Source organism: Camarhynchus parvulus, chromosome 15 (assembly GCF_901933205.1).
Source record: "Camarhynchus parvulus chromosome 15, STF_HiC, whole genome shotgun sequence".
NCBI classification, from domain to species: Eukaryota; Metazoa; Chordata; class Aves; order Passeriformes; family Thraupidae; genus Camarhynchus; species Camarhynchus parvulus.
Genome location: NC_044585.1, coordinates 9,377,653 through 9,403,951, shown reverse-complemented (window position 1 = coordinate 9,403,951; position 26,299 = coordinate 9,377,653). Strand labels below are relative to the sequence as shown.

Sequence of the window (26,299 nt, the reverse complement as noted above, 5' to 3'; positions counted from 1 at the left end):
GCCCCCGCACCTCCCGCGCCCCCGCGTCCCGGGGTGCCCGAGGCCGGGATGGGCGCTCCCTCGGGGACCATCTCCGCCTCCTCCCGCCGCTCCATCCCCGGGACCCCTCCCGAGTGCCGCAACCCCGCGGCTCCCCCGCCCCTCCGGGCCCCTCCCGGCAGCGCGGGGCGGGAGCGCGGGGCGGGGGCGGGCGCGGCGCGGGGCGGGCGCGGGGGCGGGCGGGCTGTGCGGGGCCGGGGCCGCAGCTGCCGCCCGGCGCGGTCCCGGCGGGGGCGGCGCGGCCCCTCCTGCCCGGGCTGCTGGGAGTTGTGGTCCGCGGCGGCGGCGGAGCGGCGCGGAGGGGAGCGCGGCCCCGCGCGGCCCCGCACGGCCCGGCGCGGGCGGCAGGTCGGTACCGCAGCGCTCCGCAGCGCATCGCGGGGGCCGCGGGGGCGCGGGGCGGCAGCGGGGCCCGCGGAGGGGGCGCAGACCGAACCCCCCCATCCCCGGCCGGGGCAGGGGCTCGGCGTCGGGCGGGCCGGGTGGCAGCGCGGCGGCAGGTGCCACCGGGTGATGGGACAGCGGCACGGCCGTGCCATTGCCACGCCGGGAGATGCGGCCACAGCGGTGACACCCGCTGACGCCGCCACGCCGGGTGACACCGTCACACTGGGTGACACTTACTCTGGTGGCACCGGCGGGGTGGCATGCTCAGGAGAGGGTGAAGGGAGCACCCGCTGCTCCCGTTCCGGAGTGGCAGCGGGCATCCCGCCTCATCCCAAGGCTCCTGCTCCTCATGCTGCTCCCAGAGGCGACAACAGCCGTGCCGAGCCGAGGACATCCCCGCCACGCGTCCTCGTCACTGCAGGCCCACGGCACGGGGACCCTGGCGGGGCTGAGCCGAACCCGCTGCCTCCAGGAGATGCCGTGGCCAGCACGGAGTCACCGAGATGCAACTTTGTGCTGCATCGAAGCTTCTGCCTTCCTTATGTAACGCGGCTGCTGCTGGCACGGTGCTCGCCTCCACGTCCTGCACAACTTCGGTGCAACGTGGAATTGATCTCCTCTCCCTGGAATGGCTCTGCCATCATCATTAGCTGAGGAGCCTTTTCTGGGATCTCAGGCCAGGGGTGCTGGATGTGACCCGTGTGGGTGCAGGGCCGTGGCTGGGAGGTGACAGCACCCACTGGGTGCCCCGTGCAGCCTCAGCCACAGGGTGTGTGTTGGGAGCAGTGCTGATGTTTGGGGCCCTGCCCCAGCGCTGGCACAGCCCCTGTGGGGGTGGCTTTGGTCAGGTTTGCAGTGGGGTGGCCGTGCTGGAGCAGGAGGCAGCTCCTGGGCTGGTCCCACAGAGACTGTGCCCAGAGAACCCCAGGGCTCTGCAGCCCGAGGCTCCTGGGCTCCCTGGGGTCAGGCAGGCAGTGTGTGGGCACGGGGACTTGGATTTCTTGCTGCTCTGATAGTTCCCCCTGATCTGAGGTGTTGCCTGCATCCCTGGGGCAGCACTGGGGCCGTGTTTGTGCTGTGCCCCCCTTGCAGGGTGTGACTCTGACCTGGGGACCCCAAGGCTGTTGGACCCCCAGCTCTGTTCCCCTTTGTGTTACCATGAGCTCTGACCGAGCGTGGCTGCTGTGCCTGAGCAGTTCCCTTTGTAGGGCAGGAGCCACCCTGAATACACATCACCCAGGGCTCTGCTCCTTCCCTAACATGCTCCAGTCCTGCAGGTAGCACGGGGGTTGTGCTGGCCTCGGGGGACATCCCTGGCTCTGACTCTGTGGTTGCACCCCAGGAACGGAGGCCCAGGCGGGAGAAGCGGGAGTGTCTGGAGGGATGCCAGCTGTGGAGATGGAGGAAAGTTATCTTGAGATTCCCGGGAGGCTGTGACATGCCACGTGGACTGCAGATCCTGGGATGGGGCACGCAGGCAGCACGCTACAAGGAAGTTGGGTGGAGGGAGGTTGGGTGTGTGGATGTTCCTGCCTGGGCTGTGACATCCCAGGTCTCCAGCCCTGCAGCACATCCCTGCTGTAGGGTCAGATCCCATCTGCAGCCTGTCTCCATCACCATTGATAAGGAAATGCATGTTGAGAGGCTGCAGGACCTTGGCAGGAAGGGCTGGGGAGGGTTTGGATGGCTTTCCTGGCTCATAAACCCATCCTGCTACTTAGAGTCAGTCCTTTTACCGATGAGCTGGTGAAATCAAACAAGCCAACCTGAGCTGCCCCTGTTGCCACCACCCTGACCTGCTCCTGTGGCCATGTGCTGGCTGAGCTCTGGGCTCTCCCACAGCTCAGTGTCTGGAGGGAGAGTCACTTCAGAGTCATCAAATGGAGGGGATAAGCTGATGTGCTGCCAGATAGGGCAGTGAAGTGTGTACTCTCAGTGTATATTCGCTTAGCAGCCAGATTTCAGACATGATAAGGCAGCAACTTAGGAGAGAAACTGGAGGACGAGCAGGAGGGAACATGGTCACTGGGGCAGTGGGAGATGGAGTCTGGGTCTGGGCCTTTTATTTGGATATTTGTGGAAGATGTTGAGAGCACTCGGGGATTTACTCAGCGTGGGCTGATGTTGGGCTCCTTATCCACCATCCCCTCCCTGAGGAGCCAGTCCCAGCTCACAGCTCCAGCTGTATCCTGTGCACTGACCCCTGCAGGGACCCCACGGGGCAGCCCTCTCCCTAACACCTCTGGGTTTCTCTCCCCAGAACCTCCCTCCAGCACTGCCTTTCAGGATGATGGGCCCAGGAGCACCGGCGGGGACCCTCCAGCCACGTGGCTGCTGACCCAGGGGTGCTGCCGGGCACCGCTGCCAATGCAGAGCTCAGGGCAGAGCAGGGCAGAGCCACCGCTCCGCTCGCCCATGGCAGCCCCTTCCCGCCGCGCCCCGGCCCGGCTGCATGGTGTGGGTGCCCCTGAGCCCCACGAGCAGTGACCGCCGGGCCCCACTGTGTGCTCCCAGCACCACCACCATGTCTTTGGAGTGGCTGATGGACTGGAGCTGGTCCCTGGACGGACTCCGGGATTTCATTGCCACGGGCATCCAGTCTTTCCGTGACTGCGACGCCACGGCCCTGGTGGCCGTTGCCTGCCTGCTGGTCCTCTTCGTGTGGTACTGCTACCACGTGGGGCGGGAGCAACCCCGCGCCTACGCCACGGTGAATGCGCTGATGCAGAGCGCCGAGGCCAACGGGGTGCAGAACGGCTTTGTGTACTGCCAGTCGCCCGAGTGCGTGCGCTGCTCGCACCACGACGGCCTCAACCAGAAACTCTACCACAACCTGCAGGAGTACGCCAAGCGCTACTCCTGGTCCGGCATGGGCAGGATCCACAAGGGCATCCGTGAGCAGGGCCGCTACCTCAACAGCAGGCCCTCCATCCAGAAGCCAGAAGTCTTCTTCCTGCCCGACTTGCCCACCACGCCCTACTTCTCCCGGGACGCTCAAAAGCACGATGTGGAGTTGCTGGAGCGCAACTTCCAGACCATCCTGTGCGAGTTTGAGACCCTGTACAAGGCGTTCTCAAACTGCAGCCTCCCGCAAGGATGGAAAATGAACAGCACGCCCAGCGGGGAGTGGTTCACCTTCTACCTGGTGAACCAGGGCATGTGCGTGCCCAGGAACTGCCGGAGATGCCCACGGACGTACCGCTTGCTCGGGAGCCTCCGTACCTGCATTGGCAACAATGTCTTTGGGAACGCCTGCATCTCTGTGCTGAGCCCGGGCACCGTCATCGCCGAGCACTACGGGCCCACCAACATCCGCATCCGCTGCCACCTCGGTGAGTGTCTGGTGCCATGGGTCATGTGTCAGGAGGGTGCAGAGGGTGGCAGGGTGCAGGAGCCCCAGAAAAGTCTCTGGCACTCTGTGCTCTTGAGGCTCAGACAACTTTGGCCTGAGGAAGGTTTTGGGGGCTTTGGTGGTGACAGTCCCTGGGTACCTGACATCCCCAGCATCTCCAGATCAGCAGCAGGAGGGTTTCACCTCCTCCTCCTGCTGACCCAGGGCTGTGGACTCTTGCTGGTGTGTGATACTGGGCTGATTTTACATAGGGGTCTCTGAACATTTCCCTCTCTGTAGGCATGTCTCTCTCCCATCCCAGGATGTGGGGCAGCCTGGGGTGCTGCTCCAGGACTGTGTTGTGCCACTGGCAGCTCCCCTCTCCTGGAATCTCATGGGTGCTGTGCGTGGGACATGGGTAGATGGGAGCAGAGGTGCTGCTTTGGGGTTTGCAAAGCTGCAAGTGAAAGCTGGGGGAGGTCTTGGGGTGTCCCCTGCAGTGGGTCAGGCGCTGGGTTGGTGGCACAGTGCTCCCTGCTCGGCGGGCAGGCACGGGGAGAGCCCACACGGCACAGATGGCTGGGCTGGCACAGCACCGGCCGTGCCGGGGGAGGCACCGCACGGGCCCGGCTGGCAAACACCAACCGTGCCTGTTCAGCCAACAGCTCGGGTAAACACACCCAGGCACTGCTGGCCATTTGTTGGGAATTGTTTTCAGAGCTGATCCCAGGAGCTGCCCTTGCTGGTGCCAGGAGGAAGCTTGTCATTCACCCCTCCCTCTGAGGCACTGGGGGATGTTCTCCCCTTGTGAAGGGCTGGGAGAGGTTCCTGGGAGGAGCCAGTGATGTCTGAGTGGGCTCAGGTGAGCACACCTGGAGCACACACGCCCTGGGCAGAGGAATGATACGAATCATTCGCTTGTCCTTCTGCTGGGACTTGGCACTGGGCTGGGGGCACACTGGCACCCCCACCTTGGTGCAGGGAACACAGCTCTTGCTGTGCCCAGGGCATGGATGTGTTAAAAACACAACCTGCCCTTTCAGGCAGCTGGATCTGCAAAGCCAGCACAGCCATCAGTGGGGCGAGTCACTCCTGAGGATTTACTCCAGGCACAGGCAGCTTCCATGGGCCAGGCCAGCAGCCAGGGATATGGGTGGGATGGAAGGGCTGCAGGCTGCTCCCTCCCTGCATCCCCCAGCAGCTCAGCTTCTCTGTTCCAGCATCTCCAGCTGAGGCTGTTGTGCAGGGAAATGGCTTTGGGTTTTGCAGCCTTTGAAACAGCAGCTTTGTAGTCCCAGCTTTGCCGGGCAGCTGGGAGTCCCTGCTGCGCCGACTGGGTTTGGCATCGCTCTTGGATCCGTCCTGCTCATTTGCTGCATCATTACTGTTCAGGAGCCACGTGAGCCCTGACCCCTTTCTCCACCACGGCCACATCCTCGGGGCAGGATGGCTCTGCAGCAGCACCAGTGTCCCCAGCACTGCAGGGGTGACAGTCCTGGTGCAGGAGGTGATGGGATCAACCCCTGTCAAACTGCCTTGGTTTGTGCTGGTATTTTAGGAAAAGACCCATTTTATTTCTAAGATTGTCCTTCATGTGGCCCTCGCAGAGCTGCTTCCCTATGAGCATTTTGTGACTCCCCCAGATTTCTGTCCTTGCAGCCCTATGGGTCACCCTGAGGCAGCACCTTGGGTGGAGACTGAGGGATGGGGCAGGTCCCTGGGGAGCTTGTGGCAGAGCCACAAATGAGCCCATTATTCCAGCCCCAGCACAATTCCTGCTCCCCTGGCCTTGCCTGGGGGAGGGTCATCACTGCAGGGCTGGAGGAAGGAGCAGGCAGGATCTGCCTTTGGTCCTGAAGTTGGAAAATATCCCAGGAGCCTGGCTCCCTGTGCACACCACAGGGCCATGGGCTCTGGGGACTGGGGAGCTGTTCCAGATATGAAAGTAGCGCCTGCAGTGCTGAGCTTGCTGGGGACAGTGAAAAGGCAGGAGGGAGCAGACAGGGAGTGGGGCACGGACTGAGCTGCTCCAGGCTTGGGGTTCAGGTCGCTCCCTGCAGGGGAGCAGCCCCTCAGCAGCAACGTGGGGCTCACACAGAGCTCAGTTTGCTCCCTGCTGCCCCACCACAGGGAACTTGGCACGGCCTGACCCTCCCTGTCCTCTCTTTGTGCCTGAAGGTCTGAAGACACCCAGCAACTGTGAACTGGTGGTGGGGGGTGAGCCCCAGTGCTGGGCTGAGGGCCGGTGCCTGCTCTTTGACGACTCCTTCCTGCACACGGCGTTCCACGAAGGTGAGTTCAGTGTGTGGGGCCTCGTGGTGCTGGGGACTGGTGACAAGTTGGGGTGGCAGCCATGCCCAGTCCCTTCTGCTGCCCCAGCATGGCTGGAGTCCCTGTGTCCTGGGGGGCTCAGGGCCCTGGCCTGCCCCAGGTGGAAGCATTCCTGTCCCTGGCATGGTAGGGCTCCCCATGAACAGGCTCCCTCTGCCTCAGGGTGCTGGGACATCCTGACACCCTTTCCTGGGACACCCCTGAGCCCCTCAGCCAGCCCATGGCTCACTCCCATCCCAACTTGCTCGTAGGCCCAGCACAGGGCCTGCTGATCCTCTCCCCTCATGGCAGCTCGGCTTCCTTCCCCGCCGAGCTCTGCAGGGCAGCTCTGGCTGTGGTGCCATGGCCTCCTGCCCTCAGAAATCCCATTTGTCACCCAGGCAGGGAGCAGAGTCCATTGCCAGCCCAGCAAGGCAGGAGCCCCGACCTCCACGCTGCTGAGGGAACAGCACACACAGTCGTGCCCTTCAGCCTGACCAAGGGTGTTTGCAATTGCCCAGATCCCTTCCTTGCTCTGTGTGCAGCCCTGCTGCAGCTCGGTGCTGACAGGCCAGCAGGGGAGCAGCCTCGCTGGATTGCTGGATGGTTCCTCCTCCTTCCTGATGGGGCCTGTTCCGCTCCAGCTCTCCCGGATTACCCGGCATTAGTCGCCCGTGGCATGAAAGCATCAGGCAGAGCTGTTCTACACAGGGGAGCTTGCAGAGAGAGTGGGAGAACAAAAGCTGTTGCTTCCACATCAGACCTGCTGCGGGATTGGGAAGTAGAGCTCCATGCAGGGCCGGGAAGGCCGGAGTGGCGCAGCAGCCGCTCCCTGCACAGATCCAGGACTCAGCCTGCAAGGAGGCCTCGCCTCAGGAATCCTCCATGCCCAAAGCAGGCCTGGCTGGGAGGAGCATGCCCCATGTCCCTGAGTTCCCAGTAAGCAGCTGTTTACTGGGAGGCACTGGGGAGGTGCCTCCCTGCCCTCCATATTGGAATATTACCAATATAGCCGGACGGGACGTGCCTGGGCTCGTCTGGCCCTTGCTGCTTGACCAAAAGGCAGCAACTGTGGTGTTTTCACCTCAGAGACACCTTTGGCTGGCTGGATGCTGCAGCTGGGCGCTTGGGACAAGTCCAGGCATGCAGGAGCTCAGGTTTACCTCTGGTGGAGAAGCTTTAAGGCAAGGGTGAAGGAAAGGAGTCAGTTCTGCTGGAGGTTTTGATCCAGAGCTTTATTCCTGGCCCACAGGCCTCTGAATCCAGCAACAGCTCTAACAGAGCTCCATGAACTGTGTGTTTCCTGTTCCTTTTAACCCTAGGCAGAGGAGGAGGGAAGGGGCACAGAGGGCTACCAACCAGGTAGCGGGGGGAAGCCTTAAGGGATAAATGATGGATGGCTCAATATCCTTCAGGGGTGGAAGGCATCTTTTGAACTCTGCCAATTACTCAACACCCTCTTGGAATGCCAGGACTGACAGGCAGCACTCAGCAGGGCTCAGGGTGGGGGAAAGGAGAGGTGATTGACACATCTGGGAAGGACTGGGGTGTCACAGACATCTTTTATGAAAAATCCTTTCCTTAGGATTTTTCCTCCTGAGAAGCCTCAGGAACAAAATGTAAACAATGGTTATCTGCTGCTGTGGAATGCAATAGGTAGATCTTTGATTGGCCCATGTTGGTTGTTTCTAATTAATGGCCAATCACAATGAGCTGGCTTGGACAGAGAGTCCGAGCCACAAGCCTTTGTTATCATTCCTTCTTTTTCTGTTCTTAGCTAGCCTTCTGATGAAATCCTTTCTTCTATTCTTTTAGTACAGTTTTAATGTAATATTTATCATAAAATAATAAATCAAGCCTTCTGAAACATGGAGTCTCTTCCCTCATCCTAAGACCCCCGTGAACACAGTAACACTGGGGAAACTGAGGCAAACCATGACATCACACTGCAACACCCCCAGGTGCCCGGAGGAAGGTTTGCTGGGGTTGCACTGGGGAGGTGCCTCCCTGCCCTCACTGTGTGTTTCCATCCACCCAGGTGCCCCGGAGGAAGGTCCCCGTGTGGTGTTCATGGTGGACCTGTGGCACCCCAACGTGGCGGCGGCCGAGCGCCAAGCCCTCGACTTCATCTTCGCGCCGGGACGATGACGGCGCTGCCCGGCCTGGTGGCTTCAGGGCAGCTCGGCTGGGGCCCTCTCCCGGCTCACGGCCTCGGTGCTCCCTCCCGGGGGTGTTGTAAATGGAAACTGTGACGTGTATCCGCGCCCATCTCCTTCCTCCATCGTTGGCTTCAGGGATTCTTTTGCAAGCGCCGGCACCTCGGCCCCGCCGGGGCTCACTGCCCCCCTGCTCCGTCGTGTTCTGTTGCTAACTGTGTTTTGCGGTGTTCAGAAGTAGAGTAACAAACCCAAGGGTGCTCGTTTGAATGTAATGTAAAAATTTTCTTGTGGTCATCAAAGGAACAACACACACACACACACACACACACACACACACACACACACACACACACACACACACCCACCATAACAGCCAACCAGCCTGCCCTGCCCGGGATGGATGGACTGATGGACACTGGGGGCTGCCATGGGTGCTGTGCTCCCCCCAGGCTGGGTGTGATGGGCTGGGCAGGGCACAGCTCTGCTCACAAAGAACCCTCCTGGGGCTCCTGCTTTCTCCTCCATGTGCCAGCTGGAGCTCCCCAGCCCTCCTCCCCTCAGAAACCCCTTTTGGCACCCAGGCAGGGAGCAGAGTCCATCGCCAGCCCAGCAAGGCAGGAGCCCCGACCTCCACCCTGCTGAGGGAACAGCACACACAGTCGTGCTCTTCAGTCTGACCAAGGGTGTTTGCAATTGCCCAGATCCCTTCCTTGCTCTGTCTGCAACCCTCAGTTTTCCCAGCTCCCAGCTGGGAGGCCCTGCAGGGGCAGGGATGCTGTTTGGGAACAGAGGATGGAGGTTTTGTCTGTCTGTAGGAAGAAAGGAGGTCACCATTCCTTCTGCTGCTCCATCTTCTCCTTTGCTCAAGCCAGGGCAGGCACACACAGCGGCAGCTCCCATGGACCTGACACCACAGGACAGATTCCCAAGGGGGGGGGTAATTCTGCAGCCTGAGCAATGAGGTCCTGCCCACCCAGGGACCACCACGCTTTTCCTGAAGTCCCCCCATCTGTTTGGGGTCCGGGGGCTGGTTTATAACACCCCCCCAAAGCACAGTGTGTGGTGGATGCTCACAGCTCTGCCTGGGGACCCTTTGCCTCTGTGCCCTGCTCGGGAGGGACCAGCCCTGTCCCCCAACAACTTCTTTACAGACTTTTCAGTGAGTCAATTGCAAGAGGAGGCAGAGATTTCAAATACATCTGAGATATTTTTTACACCCGTCTTGTTACAGACTACCTGAAGTGCATGATTTCTACACGCATTGGCTACCTGGACACAGGCCCTGGGGAAGCAGGCTGGCTCTGTCCAAAGGTTGGTAACATTCATACAGTGGATAAGCAAAGATTATCAATAAACAGTTGTGCTGAAAACAGAATGGGCTTTGCCTGCTGTTATAACAACTCCAGGGTCAAGCAAACACCAAAGGGTTGGGTCCTGCTTATCTGGTGGGGAGAAGTGGCCTGGAAAGAGCAGGAGCTGCAGGGTGGGAGGGGGCCACAGGCCTGTTTGCCAGGGATACAGTGAGCATGGCTAGGGCTCAAAAATACCCAGCCCATGGAAACTCTGTCCTGACCAGTCACAGCGCCCCAGGCCTGGATTTGGCCAGGTTGAATGGGGCCCTGAGCAACCTGGTCTAGTGGGTGAAGCCTTGTCCATGGCAGGGACTTGCAAATGGATATTTGAGGTCCTTTCCGACCCAAACCATCCTGGGATTCTGTGATGTCAGTGGAGGCCAGGCTGCCATGGAGCACAGGGAGCATCTCCCATAGCCTGGTGGTGGGGGACAGCTGTGGGTTCCAGCCCTGCTGCCTGGCCCAGAGCAGCAGAAACTGTCCCCAGCCATCCCCAGGAGCAGCTGCAGGCCCAAAGCTCCACACAGAAGCCATCAGCCTTGCCAGAGCATCCACAAACCATTTCAGGAATTCCTTCCAGCTGCCTGCACTGATTCATCAAAGGCAGCAGCTTCCCAGGAGCATCTCCAGAGCAGAGGATGCTGCTCAAATCCCACCCAACTGCCTGCAAACCAATGCCTCACCCCCTTAAGTACAAAGCCAGCTTGGCAGGGCAGGAATTGCTCCCCATTAGCCCCCCTGGCAGCACTCAGACAGGCCCAGCTGATGGAGCAGATTAAAAATGTCCCATTTTTAAGCATCCTCTCCAGCACAGCCATCATCCTGGGGGCCGGGAGCTCTCTGTGTGCTGTTCCCTCCTGACAGCACAGGGCTGGGTGGGTAGGCAGGGGCTGGGTGGGCAGATTCAGCCCGAGCAGCTGAAGGAGCAGAGCCAGCCCAGCTGTTCCTGGCTGGCAGACGGCTCAGCAGATTGCAGAGCAGGATCCCTGATGGCAGCAGGCAGGAGCATCCATCCGCTTTGTGCTTTGCTGCTGTGCCAAATCTCCCTCCTGTCCCTCTCAGGCTTCTCCTTCCACTTCTCTGTGTTTCCTGCTAGAGCACACAACCACTTCCCAAGCACCCAGGCAGGATCCAGGTGGATCTCCCCGAGGAGCAGAGCAGGCTGGAGCTGCTCCTGGTGCTCCAAGGCTTCCTCTCCTGGGAATTGCAGAGGGAACCCAGATCTGCTGAGGGCACAGAAGGGACAGGCAGAGCAGCATCTCCCAGAGGAGTCACTTGGCTCAGCTGAGCAGGGATCCCAGAGCACACAACCCTCATCCCTCCTGCCTTCTCCCACCCTGATATTCTTCCTCGTGATGTTCCCTGTGCCCCCTCCAGAACCAGAGCAGTGGAAGTGCGCAGGGAAGTCACCAGGGAAGCAGCACCTTACCTTGTGCCATCTTCCACATGGGTGGAACTGAAACAGGAGGTCACTAGGGTGGCTCCAGCTCAGGCTTCCCAGGGAGTTTCACTCCTACGCTGCCAACAGGCTCCTGACAGTCCTTCCATGGCCAAGATGGGAGCAGTGCCACACGACTCTGCTCCTGCTGAAACACCTCCTCAGCTGCCAGGGCTGCCAGCCAGGTGGCATCTCTGCCCAGCCGCCCCTGAGCAAGCAGCTGGCTCGTCCTCTGGAGTTCTCTGAACTTCCCAGCAATGTCTGAGGAGCAGCCCTGGGATGACAGAGCAACCTTGGGAACTGTCTGTGCTGGAGTGGGAGCAGAAGCGGTGGCAGTGGTGACCTTCCCATGCCCAGCTCTGATTCAGCACCTCCCCACGTTCATGTCTCTGCTCACCATCTCTTGGTGACCCCAGTCACACATCTATCCATCAGGAACCCTCCAAGCAGCTGCTCTGCAGGACTGATTGAACCGACAGGCTCTGCCTGTTCCACCCCAGCACTGCAGGAACCACCCTTGAGGAGGTAAACAGGGAGCAGCTCCCACGACCCAGCCCATCACACCAGGAAGAACAGACACGACAACAACGTGATTCTGGCTGCTGGGATGAGCCTTGGAGACTCCTTTATTTCCACAGTCACACTGAGGGGTGTCTGCACCAGCAGCAGGTTCCAAACATAGGTTCCAGACACAGCTATCCATCCCTCAGTGTAAGCAGCCACCACCACAGGTCCCCCTGGCCACCACTGACTGGGGACACTGTCAGAGCAGGAGGGGGACAGCTGCTGAGGGGTTACAAAACCTCTTTGGTCCCATCAGCTAAGAGGCAACTTTGGGGTCTGCAGAGTGTGGGCAAATGGAGCAGTAAGAGCAGTGAAGTGAGGTCCTGCAGCAGGAGGGAGGGAGCAGAGGCTGAGGGACACTCACACCACCATCACCATCACCCAGCCCTGGGAGGCTGCACATCCACGTGGGCACAGGGAGGGCAGGGCTGGGCTGGACCATCACTGACCAGGAAGGTGTGGAGGGACAGGGACATCCCTCCAGAGTCACCTGTGGTGTACAAACCTCCTGGGAGCACCCAGAGGGGGATTGTGAGCTCTGCAGCTCTTGTTCTGCTCCCGTGTGACAACAGGCAGGCACCGCTAACCAAGGTAAGGCACAACGTCATGGAAGGATCATTCCCATGGATTAAGGGACAGAAACGAAGCCAAAGTCTGACCAGGGCAAGTGCAGGCACAGACAGGGGCTGACTGACATCTCTGAAAGCCAGCAGTGCCTGGGGGCTGTGTAACGCAGAGCAAGGTGAGGTTTTACCTCAGCTCAAGGCACGTGGGGAGTCTGCAGATCAACAAGACAGTCTCTGTAAAGTCCATGTAAACAAAGAGCCCCAAGATGCTGCATTCTGTCCTCAGTCTTTGGTAAATGCTGTCACTGACACCTGCACCAGCCCAAAATGTGCTGCAGGACAGGGCAAGGAGTGTCCCTTCCTCAGGGCCAGGCAGGCTGGAGACCCCACAGAGGCAGGACAGGGCCTCGTGCCTCTGTGGGCACAAACAGCTGGATTTTCCTTCCTGGAGATGAACACTCGCTGGGCTGAGCCGTTGTCTGAGCACAGCAGCTCACAGCAGGTTCACCCCATGCTTCAGCAGTTTCTGCTTGGCCTTGCTGGGCAGGCTGAAGGCACTGTCATGAGGGTTGGGGACGCCTGAGTTGCGGAGGGGAGCTCCCAGCTGCTGGAAGTAGGTCTCCTGGACAGGATTCCTGCAGGCATACACGGCTGTGGAGGCGTTCCTGGAAGGGCAGGGAAAGGCAGGGGTCAGACAGACAGCTTTGGGCAAGATTCACAGCTGGGCACTGGGCTCCCAGGTTTTGGGAGGGACTTTCAGGTGTCTCAGCATGGAGCTGAACAGGCACCAAAGCCCTGAAGGCCACAGGGAACCAGACCCAACTTCTAAAGGGTCCTGGCATCCTTAAAAGGGCAGGTGAGCACAAAATCATTTAGTTTGGATTTGGAGGTCTTTCCCATCAAGTCCAACCTGTGACCGAGTCCAGCTCAGTGCTCTGGACTGGGTGACAAGGTGGGGATTGGTCACAGGTTGGACATGATGGTCTGGGAGGGCTTTTCCAAACTTAATGATTCTGGAATTCCATGTGTGGCCACGCTCCAAAGATTGCCCTTGCTGCCAGCCCAGTCCAGCACACCACGAGCCTGGAACACTCCTTGTGCCTGACATTCCTCCTCTCCCACTGCTGCTGGCCACAGCCAAATCCCAGCACAGCACCTTGCAGCAGGAACCACACGTTCACTCACAGGTGTGATGAGGCTCAGACAAGAGTCAGATTCACTCACCACCAAAAGTGTGATTAAAAACATTAATTAAGACTAAGAATCCCCCCTCCCAGAGTATTCCCTGCAGGAGGGCTGGCAGGGAGCAAAGCCAAGGACCCTGGATTCCTCCTCGAAGGAGGAAAGCAGCAACTGCTATGTTTGCTGACACCCTTCTGTGACAACTCTCCATAAAAGAAAGCAGTTTTAGTCATCTTGTTACTCAGGCTGATTCACACATGGAGTTGCTTTTTTCGGGGTAACAGAGAACATGCCAGCTTAGCCAGTCAGTTTAGGATTGGATTGAAGGAGCCAGAGAAGCTCATGCTAAACAAGGAATTCTCCAGCACTGAAGTGGGTGATTCACATTCCCTTGGCAAGCGGTGCCAGAGTTACTGTGTAATTCCCAGGAGCATCTTTATTTCATCATGTTTTGGACAAACAAGCAGGACCAGGTGGGTGGAATCTGTGCACTCCCAGCTCAGCTGAGACAAGGGGTGTCCACTTCAGCCATGGCCTGGGAAAGGGCTCTGGATGTCAGGAAAAGCTCTGGATTTTGGGAAGGGCTCTGGCTGTGGTAAGACCATCCTGCCTGGTGCATCACAATTGAGTTTGCCATGCACATCACAGAGTGTTTCCAACCCAACAAGCCGTGCAAGAAAACAATATCTAGGTTGCCAATTCTGGGCGCCTCTGGCTCCCTGCCGAGACACAAATTTATTAGGAACAGCTAAATTTAAAACTGTGTCTTAGAACCTTACAGTGCCAGGAACTGGCAATTGTGTGAGCGCTGCATCTTAATCCAAGCCATGGCACCACTCAGCTGTGCCCTCAGCCCACCCTCCTGGTGCCACTGCAGCCTCTCAACATCCAGGAACCCACAATCAAAGGAAATTTGGGGAATAAAGCAATGTGACTGGTCCTTGGGTGTGGTGACAACCTGGTTAAAAGCCAGCCAGCCTTGGAAAGGGGTTGTGCCCTTCTGGGACAGGAGGGTTGTGAGCAGCCCTTACCTGATGATCACTTCTGAGGCCGCGGGGAGCTGGCTGAAGTCAGAGTGGATGAGTGTGGCTGCCCTCAGGAAGTGCCGCTCCAGGGGCCCGGGGCTGTGGGGCAGATTGGCTGCACAACAGGAGAGAGGGGTGTTAAAAACCCACTCTGCAGTGTGCCTCTGTTCACTGAGCAGGTAAAGGCTCTGGAGCTCACACCCTGGAGAGCTGCAGAACAGGCTGGGGACAGCCTCAATCCCAACAGACAAAGATCCCACAACAGAGCCTTTGATCTGGCTGAGAAATGGTGTCTGAGGCATGAGAAAAGGTTCCCATAAACCCCATTCTCCTCATTGCTCCCTCCTGCAGGCCCAGGAGATGAAGGCTCACCCGTGAGGACGTTCTGGACACGGTCATAGTGTGTGAAGCTGTAGTTTGTCCTGGCTGAGGCTGAAGAGTCCTTGGGCAGGGTCTCCCTCAGGTGAACCTCGAGGCCATTTAGGGAGGCCAGGCTGCTGTGGTACTGCAGGCAGAGGGAAAGGAAAAGCTCAGAGCCTCACCTGTGCCTCACCTGGGCTTCAAGGAGGTTCTGGAAGGAGTTCAGGTGACAGAAGGACCGGACCCTTCCTCACTCTGCTGTCCAGGGTTCCACCTAAAATGGCTGGGAAATTTTGGCATGGAGGGAACAGACAAATCACAGAGATCCCGAGGCATGAGGGCTCTGGGCAACCTGGTCCAGTAGGAGCTGTCCCTGCCATGGCAGGAGGTGGAACAAGATGGGCTTTAAGGTCCTTCCCAACCCAAACCAGTCTGGGGTGCTACGACTCAGAAAAGGGCCCTCCAACCTGACAACCAGCCATTAAGCCACCTGATGCTACTAATTACAGGAAAATGCAAGACCCCATTAATTTACCATCAACCATGGCTCTCCAGGGCTCATTTCACATGATTTACAGCCCCAGCAAGGGACATTCCTTTGCTTACACCGGGCAGTACAAACACACACAACAAAGCACTGAATGAATGCCAAGCTGCTATTCTGGATGGATTTGCAGTAGCCCAGAGGCCCTGATCATGCTGAGGCTCCCTGGGCACAGGCAGGGCACAGGCAGGGGTCCCCCACCACCCCTGGGAAGATTAACTCCGTAATCCTCATCCTGCCAATGAGCTTTTCCCTACTGGGGAGAGGATCAAGCCTTTGTTCAGCAGGACGGCAGTGCCTGGCCTATCCTTGACCCCTGTCATGGCACAGATTTTCCTTTCTGTGCAGTGAAATGAAGGGATAAGACCTAAAGAGCAGCAGGAGGTGAGGCCAAGAGCCTCCCACTCCACAGGGAAAGTCTGGCATGGAATGCACCCTCCCAGAGGTTCCCAGCTGCACAAGTAGCATATTTTACCCTTCTTTGGTGTCATTTGGGGGCCTCAAAGCATTCAAAAAAACATTAATTGTAAGTAAGCTTTGACATCCCTGAGAGTGGAGGGTCATTTTTAACCTACAGATAAACAAAGGGACAGACAAGCTGAGGTTGTGCCTCAAATCCACCAGCAGCAGAGTCCAGCTGCACTTCCTCAGACATTGCCCCTCCTCCTGGGACAATGGGACATGCAGGGCCCCTCTCCTAAGGGATAACACACGGGAGGGTGCAGCAGAAGAGCCCAGGCACAGCTGAATTCCAAGCTGTGTGACAGTGCAGTTTTGGTGAGATCCTAAACAAGGGAACGTGAGATGGAAGCAGGATGTCTGGGAAAAGAGGAACCTGAATGGAATGAGAGCTTGTCAGCGCCAGGGCAAGGCATCAGGGAAGATGGGCTGTGCAATCCCTGTGCAGTGGGGATTCCTCTCTCCAGCCTGACAATTCCCACCTGCCTGTGTCCCCCGTGCTGTTCCAGACGAGCAGAAAGGGGACAGAGTGCCATGTCTGGTGCAAAGGAGCCTGGCTGCACCTCGGGGCTCAGTTGATTTGGCAGCAATCCCAAGCCAGGCACATCAGCCCTGCTGTGCAGAGCAGACATTCCCCAGCTCCAGGGGCCCCAGGTGTCCCACAGCTCCAAGGGGAAGGAGCAACCTTGAGGCTCTGCATTAGTCTGAGCTTCCCTCCACCTTCCAGTCTGGCTGGGGAAGGAAATTAGGTTGTTCCTATGGCAACTGGCATATCAAACAGGGCTCTGCAGCTTTGACTCAGCTCCTGGTGGGGAGGCAGAGGCCAGGCAGCAGCTCTGCAGCTGATGCTTCACAGGAAAGATGGGGGGCCAGCACATCCTGCCCCTGCAGGATGGGAGTGGGAGGGAGTCTGAGCATCCAAATCCCACCACAGGGAGATTTGGGATTGCTCTGGTGTTACCCGGCTGCAGTGCCCACATGGGAACCCTCTCCCCAGCCCCAGGGAGCAGCCTGGAGGCTCCCACAGCCAAGGGAACCCCTCTGGGTCCTGCTGCCAGCCGCAGCTGCGGTGTTCCCTAAGGAGAGGCGGTGACGCGCAGGCTGGGGCTTTAACACACCCAAAAACCACGGAGCCGCCGGGGATCCCCAGCGAATCCCAGCTCCAGCACGGGCCCCTGGCAGCCCGCGGGTGTCTGTCACACCCCCACGCTCTGCTCCGGAGCCGGCAGTGCCAGACAACAGCAGCAGCACCGGGAGCTGCCTGTGAGACGCGGCTGGCCCCGCTCCGCTCCGCCAGCTCCCACGCAGCCGCCGAGCCCGCCGCAGCTCCCAGCAGGTGATGCAGGCACCAGGAGCACAATTCAACACTCCCTGCTCAGCTGTGAGCCCCGTGCCCCCCAGCAGTGGGGCAGAGCGTTCCCACTCACCACGTCCTGCACGGCGCTGCGGTCACGGCACAGCCGCTCCTCAGCCAGCAGCGACAGCACCAAGCCTTGGATGCTGTGAACGTAGAGGCTCAGCTGGGCTGGCTCTCCCCCTGTGCCACCCAGCCTGTCCCAGCTGCCAGGACACAGCCTGTCCCCTGCAGGGGCACTGGGCAGAGCCTGCTGGAGCTCTGGGACCAGTGGCTGCCTCCTGTTGTGGGGCTGTGTGTGTCCAGCAGGGCCTGGACAATCCAAGCCCCACACATGGTCACCAGCTGTGCTGTCACTTCCCCCAGACACACGGTCCTGGCTCACAGTCCATGGCTTGTCCTGATCACTGGATTTTCTTCTGCTCAGTTCCTGGGCAGGAGAAGGAACAGCTGGACTGTGGCTGACTGAAAGGGAATTTTGGGAAGCACAGTGACCAACATCAGAATCCACAGGGGCTTCCCCCTTGTCCTGGCTCTCCTGCTCCCAGGAGTAAGGGTTGGGAAAGGAAAAGCCTTCCAGGTATGGACCTGTAGTCCAAGTACATTCAGTCTGCAGTGAGGAAGGGCTTTGGAGCTGCTCTGTGTTGCTCTCTGAAGGGAAGGATGTTTTCCTGCTGAGCTCTGAGTTTTCACCGCCTGCTCCGCTCAGGTTTGCAGCTGAAGAATTCCTTGTGCCAGCTCCCATTCCAGAAAAGTCCATCAGAGAACTTGCAGGGCTGCCCAGCTGCACAGCATCTCCCGGGGCAGGTGTGCCTGAAGGGTCCTTATGGGACTCCTGCACAGAGATTCCATCCAGGGCTTGGTTTTCACGAGCTCCTGTTGATTCTGGAACTGCCTGGGAGCAGAGAGCACTCTCCTCTCCTCTGGGGCCTGCTGGGGACATGGGTGACCTAGTGGGAGATGACAAGTGAAACACTGAGCAGGATCTGTGTGGAGTTATCCCACAGCTGCAAACCCCACTGGCTCCTGGCACTGATCAGTGGCTGATCCCTGATCAATGGCTGATCCCTGATCAATGGCTGATCCATCCCCTGCTACAAAGAGACCTGGGAAAAGGATGGGCCAAGGTCCAACACAGGTGAAAAGCCTGGGAATCTTACCCTGCAGGCTCCTGGCAATGTCCCTGCCTTGTCCACAAAGCAGTGCTGTGAGCTGAGGGACAAGAGCTCCCAGCTGGTCTGGGGAAGCAGCTCTGCTCCAGGCTGCTCCCAGCAGGGATGTGGACACGGGAATTCTGCCCAGCCTGAGGGGCTCAGGCAGCTCCAAAGGCACTGACAGAGCCGGAGTTAGCTCCAGGGAAAACAGTGACAATGGCAACAGGGACACAGTGTGAGCTCCTGCTGTGAATCCTGCCTCTGGGTCAGGCTGGTTTCTTACCTGGCCATCCACTCCACAGGGAAATCCCGGAGAGCAGAGACCTCCTCTGCTGTGAGGAACACGGGCAGGACTCGGACACCCGGCGGCAGCAGAGGCTCTGCAAGAGCAGGGGAGGATTCAACAAACATGTCCCAGCTTCAAACCACAAACCAAACTGTCCAGCTTCAAACCACAAACCAAACTGTCACGGACATGTTTTATAAAAAATCCTTTTGACAGGATTTTTCACAAAACATGAATTATGAAATATTTTTCATAAAATCCTTTTGACAGGGTTTTTCTCCTGAGAAGCTGAGAGGCCTCAGAAATGAGATGTAAACAATGATTATCTGCTGCTGTGGAATGCAACAGGGGCATCTTTGATTGGTCTCATAGAGTTGTTTCTACTTGATGACCAATCACAGGTCCAGCTGTTTTGGGACTCTGGTCAGTCACAAGATTTTATTATCATTCTTTTCTATTCCTTTCTAGCCTTCTGATGAAATATTTTCTTCTGTTCTTTTAGTATAGTTTTAATATACCATTTTCTCTTAATTATGTATCATAAAATAATAAATCAGCTTTCTGAAACACGGAGTCAAGATTCTCATCTCTTCCCTCATTCTGGGACCCCTGTGAACCCCACCACACCAAACCTCATCAGCCCAAAGGCTTCTGCAGGAGCTGCAGGCCTGCCATGACCCTGCATCCCAACTGAGCTGGGCAGTCTGTTCCCACCCTCCCAGCATTTTCCCATCCCTCCATGCCTGACACAGTTAAATTCCCCCTCAGCGTTTCCATCCTGGCAGATCATCCCCACACTGATGCTGAGAGGGGATGGCTGGAGGTTTGGACTGCAAGAACCAGCCATCTGTTGTCAGGGCCTGGCAGTGGCCAAGTGGCCACATGGGGAACTGGAATTAAGGCAGGCATGGCTGGGAATCTGCAGAACTGGAATCAAACCCAAAAGAGCAAACCCCAGCAGAAGGAGCTGGTTCTGATCACACAGCACAGGCTGGCTGGTGGCAGCAACACCCTCTGGGATATTCTGGAGCTACTCCAGCACCCAGCACAGCTTGGGTGTGAATCCCAGAGAACCAGCCCGTGCTCCCATGCAGGGAAGGCAGCGCAAAGGATGCAGCTGGATGCTCACCAGGCTCCTGCAGCTCCTCAGCTCCAGGCTCACCCTGCAACAAAAGCCAAAAATCAGCTCTGTGCATGGATCAGGGACACCAGGACACCTCTGTCACCCTCCCAGTCTCCCAAGGCTGCAGCAGACCCCACACCACCCCCCAGCAAACGCTGGGACTGTTCGGTGCTGGGAAGTGTTTTGGTCCTTAGGGAGCTCTCAAAGCCAAGGGGAGCTTCCCAAGAACCAAAATACACCTAAAATTCAGGACAGAGCCCAGATTTATCATCACCACCTGCTCAGGGAACAGAAACTCCCTTCATTCAAGCAGAAGAACAGCAAAGGTTGCCTTTATATCTGCATACTGATGGCTTTTATAGAACATCTTGATCACATGCATACTAATTTTTGACAAGTTTTAAAGCAAATGAAAACTGCTGTTTGTCAGAGACTCATTTGGTGGGTTTCCCAGTAAATACAAAAATTTGTGTAAAAAGCCAGTCAAAACACCACATAAATGAGAACTCATGAATTCAGTAAGTTAAAGACTGAAAAAAAAAAGCTAATTCCTAGTGCAGAAGTCTTGGAACCTTTTTAAATCATAACTAATAAAAGCTTTAAGCGTCATCACCAATATTTGTCCTTCCCCATGGTGACACATGCCAGATCTGTGTGACAAGAGCTCCCACAGCACATCCTTTCAGGAATCTGCTTGCAGGGAATGTGTTCAGTGCCATACCTGGCCTGGGGACTCGCTGCCCTGCAGGAGGACTTTGGCAGTGAGTGGAGGTGGCAGCTGGGTGCTCACAATCCTGAAAGGACAAAGCAGAGTCAGAGAGTCACAGAATGGTTTGGCTTGAGAGGGAACTTAGAGATCATCAGCTCAGGCAACTCTGATGGCATTTGGTGACAAAATGAATGTCTCTACCAGACAGACCAGAGGCACAAGGTGACACACCCTGGTGCAGGACAAGGCTCCCAAGTCCCTCCTCAAGTCAAATGTCCAGGTCCCTTCACTCTCAGGTGCTGCAGTGACTCACTCCAGTGTCCTGCCTGCAGCTATGAGGTCACTCCCTGGCACATGCTCTCCCTGTGGCACATTTCCAGTGCTTGTAAAAGGTGTCACTGGAACAGCTCACGCCAAAGAAAAATGGCACTTGAGCGCTGCTGCCAAGGAATTCTCGGAATTCCCCACCTCCTGTCTTTCAGAGCCACCTTGGAGGCTTTCCTTGAAGTCATTCAGTCATCTTTGATTGAAGGAAGCTGGAATTTCTCATGGGGAATCCTGGTTCATCCCCCTGTGCACCTCCTGTCAGTACAGACAGTGGTCCTGGGCAGCAGGTCAGACAAACCCAGGGACACACGGACACACCTGCACTGAACTGCACACCTGCAGAGGGAACACTGCTGGGAGAGCACAACATCCACTCATCTCCCTTTTCCTGGGTGACTTCCCCCTAAAAAGCCTCAGAAATTCAGTCCTCACATCCTGCTGAGTATCTAAACCAGGAGATTTCTACTGAAACCCAAATCTTGAACTCCTTCATGGTGACGAGCACAGACAACCTTGGAGAGACTGGTACAAGGGCCTGGAGTGACAGGACAGGGGGGCAATGGATTCAAACTGCCACGGGGCAGGGTTAGATGGGATATTGGGAAGGAATTCTTCCCATGAAGGTGGTGAGGCCTTGGCACAGGGTGTCCAGAGAAGCTGGGGCTGCCCTTGGATCCCTGGAAATGTCCAAGGCCAGGTTGGATGAGGTTTGGAGCAATCTGGTCTAGTGGAAAGTGTCCCTGTCCATGGCAGGGGGTAGAAGAGGATGGGATTTAAGATCCCTTCCAATCCAAGTCATTCCATGATCCCTCAATTCCACAAACCACTCAGTCTCAGCGACCCACAGACAGCCAGGGACTGCCTGGCCTGAAGCTCTTGAACAACCAAGAGCAGCCCTGGATGCACTCCAGGACCCAAGCCCTGGAAAGGGGTGGGTTGAACCCTCCAGGGACCAAACACCTGGTTACTTACAAGCCTTTGTAGAGGATGCAGCCTGCCAGGACGTGGGGACAGCGCTGGCACGTCTGCAGGATGAGAGCTGCCTTCAGCAGAAGCAGGGGATCCACCTGGGCACGGAGAACCAGTGAGGCCACAGAATCCTGGGAAAGCTCCAAGCAGCAAATAAACAAACACAGTGGCTCTGGGCCACTGCAGAGGACAGGCCCTTACCTTGGTTTTGTCCAGATGCCAGAGAGAATTGAAAATCCTGTGGAGGTCACTGGTGTTTTTTTGGATGTGCTCAATGTACCTGTCCCACTCCCTGCTCAGCTCCTCCTGGGAAGACACCTGTGGGTGACAAACCCCCACAAACACTGTCACTGCAAAGGGTCCCTGCACTTGGGATGGGAGATGCAATCCACAGGGCCAAGATAAGGTCAGGGAAAGGGGGGAGACAATACTGAGGGGAAACTTTCGGGTGAACATGTGGGAAAGGTTCAGCAGAGCCCCACAGGACCTCACAGCAATGGCGAGGATGACCTGCTCGCTTTTCCAGGTCCCACTTCTTGGGTGTGTGACCCTTGGCAGGAGGAAGGCAACACAAGGGAACACTGCAGAGCTGGGACACCATGGGAAGTGTTTAAATCGCCCCAAAAGTCACCATGTCCCCAGCCCCCCATTACCAGGTCCCTCATTACCACGTCTCAGTCTCTTGTTACCTTGTCCCAGTCCCTTGTTACTGTGTCCCCATGTTCCCAGTCCCTCGCTACAATGTCCCAGTCTCTTGTTACTGTGTCCCCATGTCCCTAATCACCACGTCCCAGTCCCTCGTTACCATGTCCCAGTCTCATTACCTTGTCCCCACATCCTCAGTCCCACATTACCATGTCCCAGCCCATCATTACCGTGTTCCAGTCTCTCCTTACTGTGTCCCCATGTCCCCAGTCCCTCGTTACCAGGTCCCAGTCCCTTGTTACCTTGTCCCAGTCCCTTGTTACTGTGTCCCCATGTCCCCAGTCGCTTGCTACAATGTCCCAGTCTCTTGTTATTGTATCCCAGCCTCTCATTACCGTGTCTCAGTCTCTCCTTATTGTGTCCCCACATCCCCAGTCCCTGGTCACCGTGTCCCAGTCCCTTGTTACCGTGTCCCAGTCTCTTGTCACCCTGTCCCCATGCCCCCAGTCCCTCATTACAATGTCCCAGTCTCTTGTCATCCTGTCCCCACACTCCCAGTCCTTTGTTACCATGTCCCAGTCCCTTGTTACCATGTCCCAGTCCCTCGTTACCATATCCCAGTCCCTCATTTCAATGTCCCAGTCTCTTGTCACCCTGTCCCCATGCCCCCAGTCCCTCGTTACCATTTCCCAGTCCCTGTTTGCCATGTCCCAGTCCCTGTTTATCATGTCCCAGTCCCTTGTCACCCTGTCCCCACACCCCCAGTCCCTCATTACCATTTCCCAGTCCCTCATTACCATGTCCCAGTCCCTCGTTACCATGTCCCAGTCCCTGTTTGCCATGTCCCAGTCCCTGTTTGCCATGTCCCAGTCCCTGTTTACCATGTCCCAGTCCCTGTCTGTGCCCACACCCCCAGTCCCTCTACCCCCTGTCCCCACGCCCCCAGTCCCTGTTTGCCATGTCCCAGTCCCTGTTTACCATATCCCAGTCCCTGTTTGCCATGTCCAGTCCCTTGTCCCCTGTCCCCACGCCCCCAGTCCCTGGTTACCGTGTATGCACCGCGCACGGGGCCGTGGTAGAAGGTGAAGAGGCCGATGAGCTGCTCCAGGAGGCGCCGGCAGCTCACGTCAGGCAGCTCCACAGCACAGCCCAGAACCTGCAGCACACACAGCAGGGCATGCAGGAGGTTGCCTGACAGAACTCGGGCACGACAAGTGAGAACAGCTCTCATCACTTTCACACAAGGACAGGCAGCTCTGTGCAGGCAGACACCCCTCGGAATCACAGGCACAGGAAAAGGAAATGCAAACATACCCACACAAGAGCCCTGGCACAGACAGGATAAATAAATATCAGAAATGCAGAGCTTCAGACACACTCCCTTCCCACGTTAGATGACCTAACTTGGTGCTTTAATAGCTAAGACATTTTCCTGAAAATAAGTACTTCAAAACATTCTAATTAACTCATTTTTTATATATTCTGATGATGCTCCATCTAGTTTTTGAATTGCTGAAACAGAAGCAGCAGTGCCAATTAAATGGGACTGACTAGCCTCAGCCCAGTGCCCAGGGGATGGTTTGGGGCACTTCTGTCACAACTGCCACATGCTGCTCTTTATATTCTAAATGTCTGTGGATAGGGACAAGGGTCTGGGGATGCTGAGGGTAAGAAGGAAAGAACAATCAGACTTTCAAACAGTGACTGTGTCCTTACAAACTGCAGCACATGGAATCCTGTTATGCCCCATTCCTGGAAGTGTCCAAGGCCAGGTTGGACGGGGATAGTGGAAGGTGTCCCTGCCCATAGCAGGGGATGGAACTGGATGAGCTTTAATGTCCCTTCCAACGCAAACCAGTCTGGGATTTTGGGATTCTGTTTCCAGCCGGGAACATCTTAAGAAATCCCTTTGGGTGTGGGCACAGAGATGAGGTACTTGAAATTTTTCTGCAGGAAGCCGAAGTACTTGAAATTTTTCTGCCAGGCCTCGGAATACAGAATTTAAGTTATGAATGAAATGAAATTTGTGCACTGCAAGGGCCCTCCCCAGCTCTCCCTGGGTGCAGCCCACACTCTGAATAATAAACCCTCATTGTCTGATCCCGTCCTTCAGCCCCTGGCTGTTTTCACTCTGACTGCTCTGGAGCTCCCGAACTCACCCACAGAAAGTCTCCATCCACCACCACGGCAAACTTGAGCTTCCTGAGGCGGACCAGGCTGGGAGGGGCCCCGGAGATCTCGGTGAGGCAGCGAACAACCCCGGCCATCTGCCCACACAGCAGCTCCTGCTGCTCTGGGATGGTCTGCCAGGGAGCAAAGGCTTTAACTTCCCATTAAAAGAACTCAGGGAAAAAAAAATCACTGCTGTTTTAAGGTATAAATAAAAAGTAATTATAATTTCAACTCAATTTGCAGAAAGGGTTGATAGGAATTGGCATGGGCTGCCCAGGACAGTGGTGGAGTCACCATCCCTGTAAGTGTTCAGAAAATATGTGGGTGTGACACTTGGGGACAAGCTTTAGTGGTGAAGAGGGTGCTGGGCTCATGGTTGGACTTGATTTTATTCCAACCTTAAAAACTCTAGAATTCTATAAATCAATCGCAGTAGAACAGGCAAATTTCTAGGGAAAAAAAAATAACTGGGTTGCTTTTTCCAGGCAGCACAAGGGCCTGGGGCTTATGGAGAGGAAATTTCATCCCTGGTGTGTGTTTATTGAAATCACCAGGACAGAGTTGGGCTGAGCTGGCCCATTCCTCAGGGAGGGAGCAGAGTTTAACTCCTGAGACCCCAGCCCTGCTCCACCTGGAGCTAATTGATAACTGGGATTTCTTAAAAAATTTTTAAAAAATTTTTGTGACTATTAAATAAGGATTAATCCAAATCACCTGGAAGCCCAACCCCTCCTGATCCAGAACCATCAGCACTACTTTACAGGTACTGAAGTAAAGCAGACATTACCTGGGGAGGGTAAAAATAACAGATGCCAGCACTTGTAGGGTCCCCTTCCTCCTTCACTTTTGAGCCATCATAAAGGAAAAAGTAATTCCACCTAAAAAACATTGGCAGAAATTATTGTGTATTTGAAAACTGTCACCCTTCTCCCTCTCCTTTCTAATTCTACAGAAGAGCAACAAAAAGTTATTGCAAATGGAGAGATTGATTCTTTGCACAATCACACCGAGTTTACACCCAAAAACAGCACCAGAAAGGTCCCTCACAACTAAATTTGACCACTTGTGTGAGTCTAAAATAGGTTCTAGAACTCCAACTCTCAGACACGTGGAAGGAGAACTGGAAACAAAGTGGATTTGTGAGATATTGCATCCTCATCACACGGGATAATTATAATTAAGAGAGTACAATAATTATTATAATTCTCGAGAATTATTATCCATGTGCATCCCAAGCAGCTCCCGGATGCTGCCTGCACCCAAGAGCTCCCAAGAAGCAGGAGACAGCAGGGTCCCTCTGACGATGTGATATCATTCTGCTCAGGATTTCTCGACCGCACTTATTCAGTAACACTCTCCATCCTGTCCTGTCAGTCAGCACAAGCTCGGAACGAGCTTCGTGCGGGAGTTTTCCCGTAGGACCAGCCCGGGTCTGGAACGAGCTTCGTGCGGGAGTTTTCCCGTAGGACCAGCCCGGAGCTCAGAGGCGGCACCGAGGAAGCCGCGCTGCTGCCGGGCCGGGAGCGGGAGGCTGGATCCCCTCCACGGCCCGGGACCGAGTTGCTGAGCCCCGGGAGCTGCCAGACCTCACCCACAACCGGGAACAGAACCAGCGAAGGGCCGAAGGTGCTTCCCGGGGCACCGGCACGGGGGTCGGCGATCGGGGAGCGGGGACGGGGCTCACCATGGTGCGGGGCCGGGCGCGGCGGGGCGGGCCATGGCTGCGGGAGGCTGCGGCGGCTCGGGGATGCTCCGCGCGGTTCCGGGATGCTCCGGGATGCTCCGGGATCCCCCCGCTCGCTCCCGCCGCCGGTTCCGGGCGCGCCCCCGGTCCCGTGACCGCG

The 26,299-nt window shown here is 56.8% G+C and overlaps 2 protein-coding genes across 3 annotated transcripts; one reads left to right on the top strand and one right to left on the bottom strand.

Moving 5' to 3' along the window:
• The first annotated feature begins 328 nt into the window (after positions 1-328).
• Positions 329-9,578, top strand: ASPHD2 (aspartate beta-hydroxylase domain containing 2). Of its 2 annotated transcripts, XM_030958901.1 has the most exons (4): positions 329-387; positions 2,687-3,758; positions 5,936-6,049; positions 8,106-9,578. In XM_030958901.1, exons 2-4 carry the CDS (start codon positions 2,879-2,881, stop codon positions 8,213-8,215), a joined length of 1,104 nt encoding a protein of 367 aa, XP_030814761.1. In that variant the 5' UTR covers positions 329-387; positions 2,687-2,878; the 3' UTR covers positions 8,216-9,578. The 2 variants fall into 2 exon arrangements, with proteins under 2 accessions (XP_030814761.1, XP_030814762.1); XM_030958902.1 differs by lacking the exon at positions 329-387 and having other exon boundaries at positions 2,475-3,758.
• A 2,089-nt stretch (positions 9,579-11,667) lies between these two features.
• HPS4 (HPS4 biogenesis of lysosomal organelles complex 3 subunit 2) lies at positions 11,668-26,270 on the bottom strand. The gene is made up of 13 exons (XM_030958953.1): positions 26,140-26,270; positions 25,243-25,333; positions 24,443-24,586; positions 23,332-23,439; positions 21,840-21,956; positions 21,642-21,736; positions 20,355-20,427; positions 19,640-19,673; positions 18,508-18,604; positions 17,144-18,020; positions 14,726-14,858; positions 14,360-14,468; positions 11,668-12,811 (listed from the first exon to the last, which is right to left on the bottom strand). Exons 1-13 carry the CDS (start codon positions 26,172-26,174, stop codon positions 12,640-12,642), a joined length of 2,085 nt encoding a protein of 694 aa, XP_030814813.1. The 5' UTR covers positions 26,175-26,270; the 3' UTR covers positions 11,668-12,639.
• Between the last annotated feature and the right edge of the window lie 29 nt (positions 26,271-26,299).

Bases quoted from the DNA above. Each gene is read 5' to 3' on its own strand.
- HPS4 (XM_030958953.1), bottom strand. From the start codon at position 26,174: ATGGCCCGCCCCGCCGCGCCCGGCCCCGCACCATG. The intron at 14,859-17,143 runs GTGAGTGGGAAC...CTCTGCCTGCAG, and splicing joins GCAGCGCCGTGCAGGACGTG to TACCACAGCAGCCTGGCCTC. The intron at 12,812-14,359 runs GTAAGGGCTGCT...CTGCCCTTCCAG, and splicing joins GCCTCAGAAGTGATCATCAG to GAACGCCTCCACAGCCGTGT.
- ASPHD2 (XM_030958901.1), top strand. From the start codon at position 2,879: ATGGTGTGGGTGCCCCTGAGCCCCACGAGCAGTGACCGCCGGGCCCCA. The intron at 3,759-5,935 runs GTGAGTGTCTGG...TTGTGCCTGAAG, and splicing joins CCGCATCCGCTGCCACCTCG to GTCTGAAGACACCCAGCAAC. The intron at 6,050-8,105 runs GTGAGTTCAGTG...CCATCCACCCAG, and splicing joins GCACACGGCGTTCCACGAAG to GTGCCCCGGAGGAAGGTCCC.